The following is a 16,253-nucleotide window of genomic DNA, read 5'->3' on the forward strand; positions in this document are numbered from 1 at the left end:
TGGAGTGTGAAGACTTGTGTGATTGGCAGAATATAGATCATGTACCATAAAATGAAACTCTGATTCTGATTAATTTCAGAAGTAGCTGACAGAAGTATGAGACACTTCTGTCACACAATATTTTATGCACTCTTCAACAGATATATTTACATAAAAAATATATAAAATAAATAGGATTATAATATAAAAATGTTTATTTTTTGATAATTATTTATGTATATGTATATTTTTAAAAGGAATTAGAAGAAAAACTAAATACATTAAAAGAAGAGTTTCAAAAAGCTGCAGATGAAAAACTGAAAATTGAAAATGAGGCTGAAAAGACAAATGAAAAAATATCTCTTGCCAATAGATTAGTGAATGGATTAGCTTCAGAAAAAGTAAGATGGACTGAAAGCATTGAACATTATAAAATACAAGAAAAAACTTTACCAGGAGACATCCTCATTGCAGCAGCATTTGTTTCATATGTTGGGTGTTTTACAAAAAAATATCGCTTAGATTTAATGGAAAAACATTGGATGCCATTTTTAAAAAAATTAAATGTAAGATAATTTTTATTACATTTATTAAAAGATATACTGTGATTTTTTATCTCTAAGATGCCACTGATTTTAAGATGCATCATGATTTGAGATTGAATTTTAAAATATTTTCTCAGCAAACATTTTTAAATAATTAATTTTTGTTGTTTGTTAAATAATAAATTAGAAAAAACAAATCCGATATGTAATGTTTGATAGCTTTATTTTCATGTTCTTTTTTATAGACAATAAATTTTCATTTAATGCTGTTGTCTTCAAGACATTTTAAATAGAAAAAAGAAGTTTAAAATAATTAACATTAGCAACGAAGTTTACTTGAACTCATTAACAACAAAACTCACTTGAACTGATATAACTGTTTAGCAATATAGTCAAATATGTCCATTATTATTCATGCATGATCTAATTTGTGATCTATTCAAAATGCTAATTGTTATTTAGATCAGTGGTGCACAAACTATTTTTATTTCTGACCCCTGCATTTTATGTAAAATTTTATTGCAACCACTGGATACACAGTAGAGGTTTTTTTTTAATCATCAATGTAGTTAAAGTGAAATTGTTTCTAGGATTTGTGCTTATGTTTCTGCCTTATTAGAGGTTTGAATAAAACATAATTTTATGAAACAATGGTTTTATATATGCATATGGGCATAAATATTTATTTAATGAAAAATACTTTTAAAAAAACTTTACATCATAAGAATTCAATGTGAGGTATATGCTTGCAAAGAGCTCATGATTGCTGCTTTGCTATGACTATACTCTTGCACTGCAAGCTAAATATTCATGTGTCAACATCTGTTTCTGTTGCCGCAACGTTATCAGTATCACTATGTCTGTTTGCTTGCCAGTTGCTGAAGTGTAAATATTGGGTACTAATACAGACAATTGTTTTCATAAAAAGATATAGTTCTATTTTCATAAATAATATAATTTCATTTCACTATTTTACTGGTACCTGATACTTGTTGAAGAAAAGTCTTATATTTTTTATTGTGAAATAAATTTTGAATTTGGCGACCCTGAAAAATTATCTCACGACCTCTCTGGGGGTCGCAAGATAATTATGGTTTGCACACCACTGATTTAGACTATAAATGTAAGATGCCATTTATTCTATTATGCATTTCTATTTCAGACAAGTTAAGATAAATATTAAAAAAATGTTTTAGAATTGAGGAAATACAGTATATGATTTTCTGTTGTGGGATTGCAATTATTAAATATTATACTGATCACATTAAAATTTACATTGCTTAACTGTTTTGGGTATATTCCTTCTATTTATTTTTCTATTCTTCAGACATCAATTATTTATTTATTTATTTATTTATTTATTGTGCACAATTGTTTACTATTAATATATTCTTAAGAACTTGACAATTTTATTATAGTACCATAATTTGGGATAAATAGAAACAAAACTTCAAGAACAGTTTATATGTACCTGACAAAGAAACTAACCAACACATCAGAAATTTCTCATTGCTATCTCTTTGGACATTATTTTTTTTCAAAGTATGAGCATTGTTTTGTAGGCTGGCAACATTGTTCTAGAAATGAGTGTTTGCCTGTTCTGCTAATTGGCCATATGCTTTCAATGTTTAACAAACTGTTGGCATGTGTCATATTATAAGACTCACTTCATTAAAATGTTGCATTAGAATATTGATTCTTAGTATCATTTCATTAAATTTTTATTGAAATCGCTCATATTTTCAATGCTGTTTTTTTTATAATCATTGATCTCCTTTTTGTGATATAATGATTTTGAATTTGTTGATGAAGAAAAATGCAACAAAAATAGCTGTTTCTATTCATCTCTTGCAACTTTTTTCAATACCAGTGGTTTAAAATTTGAAGAACTCTCTAGCTCTGAAATAGCTAAATTGTTGTAATGGTATATTTTCCTGTTAGTCTTTATTTATCTTAGGGAAGACATTTCTCTTAAACTTAATGACTTCTTTATAGAGAAGATATATGGGAAAAAAGGACTCCAGCAGACTATATATTGCCAAAGTTGAAGATGATGGATATGTTCTGCTCTTTTACAAGACATCATAGACTATGAGATTTTCAGATGTGTATGAGGAATCTTACTTCACTTATGACGTTGTTGTTAAGAAACTCTCTGTCCCATTATTAGTTCTTTGTCATACTTCAAAAACAGGATAGTTTTCCTCATGACTTCAGTGACTTAAGTACTTTTTAAAAGCTCTTTAATTTTTAGTTATTTAATCAATTTTTCAGATTACCAAGCAACTTAAGCAGTTTTTTGTAAAAGCTCTTTTTCTTTCTGTATAAGTTCTGTAATGGGAATAATATAAAGCTTAATTATCTAATGGACAATTTTTGCAAACTGTAATTATCTCATGACCCCCAGAGAGAAAGAAAAGGCCTTTCCTTTTGTCCTAGTTATGAAACAGAAACAAACATGACTTAAGTTACTGTTGCTTTTCACCCCTGCCTACAGATGAAAAGAAACATCAGATAAAAAGATAAAAACATGAATTTGATTACCTCATATATCACCTTTTGAAGTTAAGGAAAATAAGACCAATTTTTTAAGACAACTTGCAAGATCACATCATTAATGTTATTGGAGTTACATAATCAATCAGACAAAGAGCTGTTTTTATTTACCTCAAATTACAACAGTGCTTTCATAATCTATAAATTAATTGATATTTTGATTATTTTTAAGACAAAAATTAATATTTTTAAGTTGTAGATTTTATTGGGATTAGATTGAAGACAAACTATGAATAAAATATGTTAATATGAAAATAATATACAAATATAAATATATAATTACATTGTATGTTTATATTACATATATTTATATTTGTTTATTTGTATCATGCTTTTTGCTTACATTTATATTTGTATGTATGTTGTATTGGCTGTTGTTTAATGTGGGGGGCTTTATTTGCAGAGGTAATCTCTCGTTGTTTGGAACATTATTTTATTTTGGTTAAAGAAAATAAAGAATGTTTTTATAAATTTTATAAATTCATAAAAAGATGGCTGTTATCTATTATTTGCTTCTTACATACATTTTATAAAGATATGATAAAATCTTTTATTTAAATTTCAGAAACCAATACCAATATCAGAAAATTTAGATCCATTGGCATTGCTAATAGATGATGTTACAATTGCAAAGTGGAATAATGAAGGTCTTCCTCAAGATAGAATGTCCACAGAAAATGCCACTATTTTAACAAATACCAAACGTTGGCCTTTGATGATTGATCCTCAGTTACAAGGAATTAAATGGATTAAAAATAAATATGGAACTGACTTAAAAATATTGAGACTGGAGGAAAAAAGGTAAACATGTAGTGTCTACCTCTTGTCTGTAAGCTATAATTTGCAAAATTATTTTGAATTATTTTACAACATTCATGTCCACACCAATTATAGACAAAGATAACTCAGGACTTGTGAAGAATCTGCAAGCATTAATAACAATGATTTCATTTTTAAGTAAAATGAGCAAATTCAAGCAACTAAACATTACAATATTTATTCAATAAACCTTGACAAAATTAAAAAGTATAAATTTGACATTGCTCAATTGTGCTCATTTTTTATATTGTTAAGGAAAATACATTTGACACCATATTTAGTATAGCCAGAAAGAAATTTTTTTTAGGAGAAAGAAAAACTTTTACATTCTTATTTTAATATAAGTTATACCTATCACACTTGAAACTGAAATTATGATAAAACAATCTTGTTAAAAATCTAATTCACAAACTAAATTTTATTCCTGTACACAATTTTTATATGCTTTGTCAACAGTTTTACTTTCTGATAGATATCTAAAATTTTGTGGTACCAAATGAAGTAGACACAGTGACTTACAAAATTGACTTGATCAACTGAACTGCCATGTTATGTAGTCTCAATTGGCTTATAAAAATTGTTTTCTGAAATTTATTAATTTTTGGTATTTTATCTTATTTTTTCGTTAAATCTGGACCACTATGCACTGGATACATTTTCCCATACATCTGATTTTTCCAACAGTTGTTTTTGCAGATATACCAAAAATGTTTTTTTCTGAAGAATCTGTTTTTATTTCCTTTAAAAGAATTTATCTAACTACACAAATTCTGAGAGTTAATAAGAAATTCTTGCACTTGAATGTTATTAGGCAAAAACCATTATTAGTAGTGATGTAATGAATATTCGGTTACTACCCGGCATTCGGCCTATTCGGCCTATTTTTCACTATTCGGCCAAATACCGAATATTTAAATCACTATTCGGCCGAATACCGAATATTTAGTCACTATTCGGCCGAATACCGAATACCTCAAAACAGGAGTAAGAAATAACAAAAGCACAGTAAATTAATCATTTTGGTAACTTTTATTAATGCTGAAAATTAAATTATAATTATTAAAGTTAATAAGAAATAGCATCTAACTCTAGTATTAAATTATTTCGTAATTAAATAATAATATAGCGTTTATCTAGCCCGATATCTTATGGCATTGATGGCGTGTAAGTTAGAATGTATCAGGCATTAATGTTATTGTTTAGTTAATTATGTTATATTCGTATTCGCGTATATTTTAATATTTTTTACGATGTTTTAAAATGATTTACGAAACGTTTTATTGAAACTTATCGTATTTAAAGAAAGAATTATTTATCTATTTCTAGAAGATGAGTAACTAATATATAATTTATTTTATATATAAAACAAAGAACGAGCATTTTTCATTATATGCAAAAGATAACATTTGAAATCATGTTAATTTTAAAAATATTGACAAAAACGATAGCAACAAAATATCACAAAACTTCACAAATAGAAAACCCCCAATAATATATTTGAACTGTTCCACAACTGGGCAGAAACTAGACCATACGTTCCCACTAAAGTATATCCTTAGGGCACTATTCAGTCTACAAATACGTAGTAAAAACAAAATTTTAGTGCTTAATTAAAGAGTTAAAAAGATCGATTGCAAATAAAATAACTTATAGGTTATAACTTACATCTAAATACCAACAACTGCCAAATCATATCGGGCTATTTACGGCTATTACATAAATTATAAACCAATTTGGCTTTAGAGGTAGACATTAGGCTCCATCTCATATTAACTTTAATAATTATAATTTAATTAATTAATTTAAATAATTTAGACCTACTGGAAGAAAAATTTGTAGTGACAGTGGGCAAATAGAGAGCAGGGTGCGCGATCCTTGCCATAATTTTTGCGCGCCAATTTTTGTACGTGCGTTAATCAAGCCGAATAGTTTGGCCGAATATTCGGTATTCGGCTGAGGTCGAATATACTATTTGTTACATCACTAATTATTAGGCTTCCATGATAATGATGTGCTTATTATTTTTATCCTGTATATCCCTCATTTTTTTACTTTTATCAAAGCTTATTTTTAGAAAAATGAATGAATATTTGACAGATAATACAATATTTTATGCATAAACTAGAATTAAAATATGTTGTTATAATTCATTTCTTGGAAACTGTCATTTCTTGTAATTGATACCATCAACTGGAAATTACAAATTATCAAACAGAAGCTAAATTAATAAAATATTTTATTTGAAAAAAGAAATTAATTGTTATAAAATTAGTTTATAATTATATTTAGATTTAGTTAATTAATTTTTAAGCTTTTAAATTTCATATGAAAAGTTCAATAAATATTTAATTTTTATAAATTACTTATTATGATATTTAAATACACAAAACTTTTTTAATGTAAAAACTTTTTGTTCTAAGTATTAATTCTTATAAATGATATCTGAAAGATGTATTCATGGTTATTTGCTGTGTAATTAATTTTTTCAATTAACTTATTAGTTAATATTGAAAGTCAATTAATATTTTTTTGTATCTACATAATTTTAATTTTGTTAAATTTTTATTTTATATTTTTAGTTTAATAAAATAATTCCATTTGTTTAATTTTTAAAATTAGCTATTTAGATAAAATTGAAGAGGCACTATCAGCTGGAAATACTGTACTAATTGAAAATATTGGAGAAAACGTAGATCCTGTTTTGAATCCATTGTTAAGTCGTAACACAATTAAAAAAGGAAAGTAAGAATTTTTTATATTTATCAAATAATATAAAATTTTAAAATTATTTTATTAGTTATTCATTTATTAGTTATTGAAACAATAATTTGATAATGCTATTGCTCCAATAATTTATTAATGTTTGAATTTATAAAGAATAACATTAAAAATTATTGAATTAACATTAGACCATCATATGATATATTTATTAAAGATAATTTTAGAAAACTGACTAGCCATATAACTTTAAATTGATTGTTAATACAGTAGAGAGTCGTTTATCTGAATCAATTGGGAACTGAGGTTGTTCGGATAACTGATTTTTCAGATAATCGATTATGTACGAAAAAATATATTAACCTGTCTGATGTTGAAATTTTTCTCTGTTGTGTGTTGCTTCGTATTGAATTTTCGTCGATTTTAAGCCTAACGAAAATTTTTATAATAATACTCGAGGCTATTGTATCATTAAAAAGTATTTCTTTATTTTGTACAAACAAAATAAATATATTGAAAAATATAAAAACATAAAAATTATACTTTAGAAGTAAATCTAGTATCAAAAAAGTTCGATTCAGCACGACACAGTCCGACTGGAAAGCGTTCAGATAACAGATGTTTCGGATAACCAGTGTTCAGATAAATGACTCTCTACTGTAATATAAAAGCTAAACAATAAGTAAACTTTTTTGTTCAAGTTTTATTCTTTTAAGAGTTTCCTCTATAATTACTTTATAATTCAGGTAGTTTCAACTAATATAATCTCTTATAATTGTGGTATAATAATGTTCATTATGTTAATTAAGTAAATTAATTAATTTATAATATATATTTTTAAAACGTAATGATATAATATTTCTGTATGTAAAAAATATTTGAAAGACCTTTAATAGTGATTAAGACTTTTTTCAAGAAAAATAATGGATAAATATTTAACATGTCAAAGGAATAAATAGAAAAGAGAAACATTTTATCTCACAACAAATACAAAATCTTTAAATAAATTACTTAAAAAAGAACAGTAAAAAATTGTAAACAATTAATTACATGCATCTATAATATTCAATATATTTTTCAGTAAAATATAATCTGAGTTATTCATAAATTATTAAAAAAGATGGATTTGTGAGTTTTTTGTGAAAGTTTTGATACCAATTTGACAGCATAGTGAAATTTTGTTTGTTTAAAATGTGTTACTAAAACAGCAGCATATAAATCTTTTTATAATCTTTACATAAATTAGTGTTTTTATATTTATTTGATAAATTGGATAAAGTATTCAGTATAGTCTAATTTCTCGAAAAACTATCATTAACACAGAAGCAATTATCAGTAATTATGTTGCAAACGTTTTTAGTTAATCTATTGTACATTTTTCTCTATCAAATATTTTTGTATTTTATATGATGAGTTTTAATTGAAACAAAAAATGAAAGCACTTGATAAATGCTTTTATTTAAGAATATATTGTATTGTATTTTTTTTAAGAATAATATATTTCTATAATTTCTTAAATCTATCTAAAGCTGTTAATGTAATTTCAGAGCAATTCAATTAGGAGATAAAGAAATAGAATTTCATAATGATTTTTGCTTGATATTACAAACAAAATTAGCCAATCCTCATTATAAACCTGAAATGCAAGCACAAACTACTCTTATAAATTTTACTGTTACCAAGGATGGACTAGAAGATCAGTTATTAGGAAAAGTAGTTAGGAAAGAGAGACCAGATTTAGAAAATAAAAAGGTATGTTTTAATATAACAAATTTTATTATCTATATGATTAAATTTTCAAATATCTATATTATTCAGAATCTTTTTTAAATTATATAAAAAAAACTGGTGGATCCAGATTGAAAAATAAAGCTCAGTGAAAACATGTAAATAAAGGAAACTTTTGAAAGTTGCGGCATAAGAATACTGGAATCAGATAAGACTCAACATGTGAATAAAGTACACATTATACAGACTGTAGGAAGTTTTGGATGATGCAATGTCACAATGACAATAAATCAGGAAAAGAAGCATCATTACAGAAAAAGGCTTTGAGCTTTACTTTGTGCTTTGAAGTTCCTTCACTAATATTGTTTAAAGATGCTCTAATTTTCAGCCAAATTATTATAGATGCAACAACTGAACCATAACAGTGTAGCTGAGAGCAAATGACTGAATCTGAAGAATTGCTTGGCATTGATAAAATTAAAAGTTTATTATTTACAGTAAATATCGATAATTTCCAAAGAAACAATTGTACACACTTATGAACTAGGAAAATACAAAGATACTTGGGATCACCCGCAACAATATTACTATTGATTCTCACGTGCTGACAAAAACAAAAGACTTATTCTAATTTATGTCTAGCTTAACTATAACTTAACTAAATTTACAAAATAAAGGGCCTTAGATCAAGATGGGGTTGATAAGAATTAGAAGACTTGATTTTTGATAGAAAAAGAAAAGGGTCAAAAGGGGGTGACTGGCAAAAAATGAACCTCGATTCCGTTATTCCAGAGGGGTCTTCTTTCCATACTCGCTGACTTCTAGGTCTTCTTCTTCCCAGTTCTTCTCTCCAAAAAGTGATGATTTTGCTTGCTTTCCTCTCTCTGTCCTCTCATGCCAATCCCCTTTGTCCAATCCAGTGTCACCCCTTTTTCCCTAGAGACCAATCAGACCATTAGGTCAACCAGTTATGCTGAGGTCAAGAGAACAAAGGCCAGAAGTGAAGTTTATGAAAGAAAAATGGTGGAAGAAAGAGAAACAAAAAGAAAAACAAGGCTCAACCAAGCCACAATAGTTTAAAAAATTGGAAATATTGGATCATATATTGATCATGATCATTGATATTAATAAAAAAGAAAAGCACCATTATTCATTTAGAATTACAAAAGAATCATCTACCAAATTTGCAAGATTATACAAGAGATTTTTAGTGAATTAAATTTTAAAATTTAATTTCAAATATTTATTCAAATGTATATAATTTATATATAATATTCATAATTTAATAATACATATATTTGAAAGTGGTATAAGTTCACTTTTGGAAAAAATGAGTTAATTAATTGTAATTTGTGTGAGACATAGATAGCCTCTTTATATTTATAATAACAAAGTCAATAGTGTACATAAATTCATCAAAAGAAATTTAACTGTAAAATGTTATCACAAGAATGTTGTTTTGAAAGTGGAATAAGTCCATTAATAATAATCAATAATTGAAACAACTTAGTCTTTACAATGGATAATAGTTAATGAACATCATACATAAGAACACATCATCATAAACAAGATAATGGTGTTATTGCTCAGATGAAGTGATGAGAAGTTCCTTTCCCCATTCTGTTTAGTTTTCTTTCGCAAGCTTTAAGACCATTATAACATTTAAATACTGCTCAAGACTGTTATAATGTAATAAAGAATTGCCAGAAGAAAAACAACTTCCTTCTATATGAAATGAAATGAGAAGATTTTGTCTCAACCAAATCCCTAGAAGAGGAAATATCAAACAGGAAAAACAAATGGGCAGAGACATTATAAATTGGCTAAAGATATGCCAGATGTGGTTTAAAAGGGAAAAGTTACCTTACAAAATTTTCTACAAAACTTCTATGAAAGAAAATGCACAATTTAAAGTCCTTGATTTATTTGGAAAATGAGGAGGGCCTAAAAATTTTAGCAAAATTACTGTTACCACTCTTCACAACTTTAAGACCTAAAATAAGAGAGGAATATAACGATATGATGAGTTTGCTGCCCTACATGCCTCCTATTTGCCATAAATCACTATGTTAAGTGTAAAGTTGAAATAAGATTTAAGATTTGTTATTAGTTATTTTAATGAAGTAATTTAGTTTTCATAGTTATTTATTTATAAATTCTTATATAACTGAAAATATTTCTTAATAAAGTTTATTATTTATTTACTTTTCATTTTAATTATTATTTTTTACATTAAAAAATACATTTCAGAAAAGCCAACTTCAATTAAAATATAAATTTCAAATTATTATTGTTCATACTTTTTATAATTTGTTATTATTGAAAGTGGTATAAGTCTATTTGTAGCTGAAAAAGTCTTTTATTTTCTTTAACAATTTTATTAATTATTATTACATAATAAAATGTGGTGTACAGGATAGACGCACAATAAATACAAGATTTATTTACACAAAAATGATATTTTATTAACAGTCTGAGCAGCTCTATGTACACCCGATTCTTTCGGATCCCAACCAGGCAATTCCAATGTACAGAAAATTGGTACGTAGTAACTTTGTGATAACAAAAGATGGGAACACGTGTTCGCGACAATGACTTTTCTTTGTTTAGATATTTTCCGAAGTATTACAACTAACTTAACCTATCCTAAACTAACTTACTAACTAGAAAACAAAAGGAAAGGAAGAGAGAAGAGGTGAGAAGAAGAAAAAGATTTGGTGGGGTACCCGGGTCTTCCATAGATCGTCACTCTTCTAAAACGGGGAATTTTGCTCAATCCGCTTTCAACTGTCCTCTCTATATCTCTGAACTTGATGATCCTGACGATCAGAAGTCCTTTGATTCTTTGTCGTCAGTCTATCTTGTTCGTCTTCTTGCAGACAACTTAAGGTCCCTCCGTCCTGCTAATCGGCGATCTTGACCTTCTCTCCATCTGCCTCTCTCGAACGCTAGCCCAAGAATGACCCACACCACTCCCTGACTTGCCTCAGGGTATTTCGTTTTACACCCTTCGTTTCCGGTGTTCTTCCTCGAAATTGCGCCCCCACCAGTGGAAAGAAAAGACCGTTAGAAAATTCGAAGAAAAGATATAGAACAAAAGATTAAGGAAACTTAATATTAGGCTTACGCTACATATATATACAACAATATGGCGTATCGCCACAAAAATTTAACAAGCTTATAGTTTTAAAAGCATTTCCCAAATTTATTAACATTGCCAATATTTTTTAGTTGATTCAAACTAGGGTTTCTTAAATGGGATCCCAGTTGTTTTTTTAATCCATGAAATGCTTCTCATCCCAAAAAATCCTGAAAATTTCTTAAAAATTCACTTTTTTCTTATTTTGTGTTAAGGTCGAGGAAATTTTACAAATAGAAAGTATAATTAACTCATGAACTGTCAGAATTCATTTGTATTTATTAATTTTAAACCTACTTGTTAGTTTTTTAAATTTTTGCTCATTATGGCATGTCACAAATGGTCAATAATCAATACATAGCTTATTTGTGGCAGGAGGATTCTGAAAATTCTTTACTTGTCAGAACCTGTAATATCTTGAATAACTGTGCTTATGATGTCTTAATTTTTAACCATGCCCAGTAACTTCAATAACTGTATAATGCCAGGTTGTGCAAATTGGGCAAGGATACAAATGAGTACGAAGTCTGCAAGTATGAAGTTTTTCTTCATAAACCTGATTATTAAAGACAAACGAACTGCTGAATTATTTGGCTATAAGCTTGATGTTTCTATTAAAGCATCCCAGATAGACAAATCAGAATACTAGAGAGAAAAAGAAGTACTACAATATCAAAAACGAAGTAGAAATCTTCTAGGCGACAGGTGATAAAACACATAACATCTGTCTTCTCTTAAATGCATTAAAGATGATTTCACCCACATGAATTGAATCGGAAAAGGCATTCTCAGAAGTTTTCATTAGTTAAATAAGAACCAGATCGAGTGATCGGAGTATTGACCAGCTTTGCTTTTTAAAATCTTATTATAAAAATTTACAATAATATTTTGTATTATGTTTTATTTAAAAAATGGAAGTTACCTTTTAAGTTAGAAGTATGATCTAAGTTCTTTTTTTTTTTTAAATTTTCAACTCAATTCAAAACATTTTGTTGTTGTTGTTGTTGTTGTTGCTGTATGCAGTTTCCAGCAAACTTTAATAAATTTTTTCTATTTGTGAAAATTTCTACGTAATTCAAAGGTAATTTTTAATATATATTTTACACAGCATCTTTTATATATAATTGAGACGAGTTGATAATAATAATAATAATCAGCGCAGAGCTCAAATGGTTAGGAGTTGAAAGTTGAAATTTGGTACACAGTTAGGGTACGTCATGAGAACGCACACTAAGAAAGGATTTTTCGAAATTCCTCTCTGCGGGGGAGAGGGACAGGATTAAGACTTAACACTTCCATCAACAATGGAAGTGTCAAGTAACAATGGAAGTGTTACGTAATAATGGAATTGTTAAGAGAAAGCGACATGCAAGACACAAATGCAGTATTTTTCAATTTTGCGGGAAATCAAACATATTTTTAGACCCATCTAAAAATTCTCTAATTAGTCTGGAAACAGGGGGACCCAATTTTTGCATTTTGTAAAAATGGGTAAGATTGACTATAACATAATAATCTTAATCTTTGCTATCGTTACTTTTACTGGAGCAATGCCAGGCCTACCTGCTAGTTATTAATATGATTTTGGAGGTTGCAGAATGTAATAAATTACTTTAAAAAATGAAAAATAATTATATCATTTGATTTCAAGATATTTTGTATATCTTAAAAATAATTAATTCTGTCCTGGGAAACAGTTCACTTTTATCCTGGAATCCTGGGACAAGCAAAAGACTGGGAAATAAGAAACCCTAATTCAAACACAAACCTTTAAATATCTCAATGTATGAATAAATAGACTTGTACCACTCTCAAAAACAATGTAATATGTATAGACTGTTAAATTATGACTATTGTACTATATGTGACTTTTGAGATAAAATAGTTGTTATCTATTTTTCCAGTTCAGCTCTTTATCTGAGACCAACAGTAAACACTTTTTTAAATAAAACATTAAAAATGTTTTATTTAAAAGTAATGATTTTTAAGTAATGATTTTTTTAAAATCATTACTTATCTTACTGTCTTTATTGTTTTTAGAAATGCATTTCAATCTCTTTATCTTCTTCAGTATAATAAATAGTACTCTTAATAGGACAATATTTTTTAAAAATAAAGCAATTTTACATTAGTTAAGATTAAAATTTGATAATCTACATTAACACATACAAATATCTGCATACAAACTTTACATATTTAAAATTCCTCATTCTCTTGTTTGTGAACTATACCATCTACAATAAAATACCATTTCAATGATATGCATATACCCATATTTAAATTAAATTTACATTTTTATTTCTCAACTTTTTCTTTATGACAAAATTTTCTTTTATGTTCCTTTCTTTTTTTTATTTCTTTCAAATAACAAATTTTAGTATTATCTTCCTGTTCTATTTCACAACTATAGTCTTGTTGATGTTTTAATCATGGTGACTATTTCTTAAAATCTTACTGCCATCAAATGTTCTTTTACTCTGATTTTCAGTTGTAATCTATTTCCCCTATATAAATTCTCCTATTATTATTATTATAATTATTGGGTTGTTCGGAAAGTAATTTCGTTTTTTCCATAGAAAAATAAATGCAATATTCTTATAATAAATAAATATTTTATTTAATTATATATTGACCATTTTGGTCAAATACCTGTTATCATTATTTCTGGTAGTAGCATGATTTCACATTCATAAAAATTTTGATCGTTGTTTACAAAAATCTGATCCAAGTGATTTTTGACATTGTCATTTCAAGTAAATGTCTTACAGTTCAAAAAAATTTGTATAAACCGGAACAAGTAATAATCTGAGTGTGCTCAATCTGGCAAATATGGTTGGTGTGATAACACATTCCATCTAAGCTATAATAGTTTCTGACGAGTTACCAAACTTGTGTAAAATTTGGCATTATCATGGTAAAACACTACACTTTGCTTGTTGATCAATTCTGGCCTTTTCTGTTTGATGATATTACTCAATTTGTTTACTCGATGGCAGTACACTTTTGAATCAATTGTTAAATTGTCTGGTATAAGCTCAAAAAAAAATGTCTTTAAAGTCCAACCATAGAGAACATCTCTCATTAATAACATGTGGAACCCATATATCGAGCTTTGAAATGAAACCAATTCGTTTTAAGTAATAATAAACGGTTCAATTTAACAGATTTAATCTCTTAGTGATTTCACGTGTAGTTATACGGCAGATTGCTTCAATCAGTACCTTTATTTTGTTTTCATTGGCCATCCAAAATGTGGTGTATCTTCAATATTAAAATTGCCAGAACACAGTTTTGTAAACCAGTTTTGGCACTGCCTTTCTCTCAACACATCTTCTCCAAACATGTACCACAATTTTTTTCTTGTTTGAACAGCATTTTGATTTTTTAGTTATAAAAAAGCAAAATATGCCGAAAATGATGGTTTCGATTTTCCATATTTGATGGATCACCGAAAAAAAACAATCATACAGAATCAAACAAAATTTTTTACAAATAAGCCTTAAAATGTCAGCTGTCGAAGTATATAATGAAAATGTGGTTTAAAATAAAATTGGCTGGTAAAAATACATCTAATTCCTCTAGTAATAAAAAAACGAAATTACTTTCCAAACGACCCAATAAATGAATATTGTTATCTGTTTTGAAACAAATATTGAATATATATGTACAAGAATATCCTGTTTGTTAAAATTTATGTTCTAAAGATTACATTTTATTTGATCAGTTGTATTCCCAATAATCCTAATTGGATGATGTTAATTTAGTATTAATTTGTAAAATAAATATTTAATACTTTAAAATTATAAATATAATAGTTCTTGTAATTTAAAGACTACATATTCAATCCAATTAGATCTTTGTTGTTTCTTTTAATATTATAAAGTTTTTAAAATAAATAATAAACAAATCTTTTGTTTTATTAAATGTATCTTTGTCATTAATTTCAGGCTTCATTGACAAAACAACAAAATTATTTTAAGATTACTTTGAAGAAATATGAAGATTCATTATTACATAGACTGTCAACAGCTACAGGAAATATTTTGGACAACTATGAATTAGTTGAAAATTTAGAAACAACTAAACAGACAGCTGCTTTAATTACAGCAAAAGTGAAGTTAGCAAATCAAACAGAAAAAGACATAAATGTAGCTCGAGAATTATACAGAACTGTTGCAGCTAGAGCTTCTTTGTTATATTTCATATTAAATGATCTTTATAAAATAAATCTTATTTATCAATTTTCACTTAAGGTAACAATAATAATGAATTTTTCAAATAGTAATAAATTTAAAATAAAAATTTATATCATTTTTTAATAACATAAGTTAAATAATAATTTCAGCATAATACATTAAAAATATATGTTTAATGAACTTAAAACTTTACAATAAGTTATTTTTTAAAAAATAAATTGTTTTATTTTAATTATTTTAAAAATCTTAGATTATATTAATCATATTTAATAGTGAGATATTTAATATCATATTATCTCATGGTACCTATTAATTAGTAAGTTTTTTCATCATTGATTACAATATATAACATGATGATGGGACAAATTACATGATGCACTCATAAATATAGTTAAAACACAGTTAAACCACTCACAAGTCCAATCACAAATGTTTTTAGTGTTGCCAATATTAAGAACTGAAATTGCAGAAAACTGTAGTGGAAGTTGCTTAATTTATTTAGCCACTCTAAAAACAGTACTATATCATCTTTTTATAGATAATGTATGTACAGTAAAGTATTTGAGCATGCTT

At 26.9% G+C, this 16,253-nt stretch overlaps 1 protein-coding gene across 1 annotated transcript in view; it reads left to right on the forward strand.

The window, feature by feature from the left end:
- Positions 1-16,253, forward strand: part of LOC136984322 (dynein beta chain, ciliary-like) — a 215,241-nt gene that overhangs the window by 154,059 nt on the left and 44,929 nt on the right. The window contains exons 45-49 of the mRNA XM_067281255.1: positions 237-545; positions 3,646-3,881; positions 6,519-6,641; positions 8,165-8,369; positions 15,432-15,737. Coding sequence (XP_067137356.1) covers positions 237-545; positions 3,646-3,881; positions 6,519-6,641; positions 8,165-8,369; positions 15,432-15,737 — 1,179 coding nt within the window. The remainder of the gene's footprint in view (positions 1-236; positions 546-3,645; positions 3,882-6,518; positions 6,642-8,164; positions 8,370-15,431; positions 15,738-16,253) is intronic.

The sequence above is a fragment of the Centruroides vittatus genome, unplaced genomic scaffold, assembly GCF_030686945.1.
Source record: "Centruroides vittatus isolate TY-2023 unplaced genomic scaffold, ASM3068694v2 contig_913, whole genome shotgun sequence".
NCBI classification, from domain to species: domain Eukaryota; kingdom Metazoa; phylum Arthropoda; class Arachnida; order Scorpiones; family Buthidae; genus Centruroides; species Centruroides vittatus.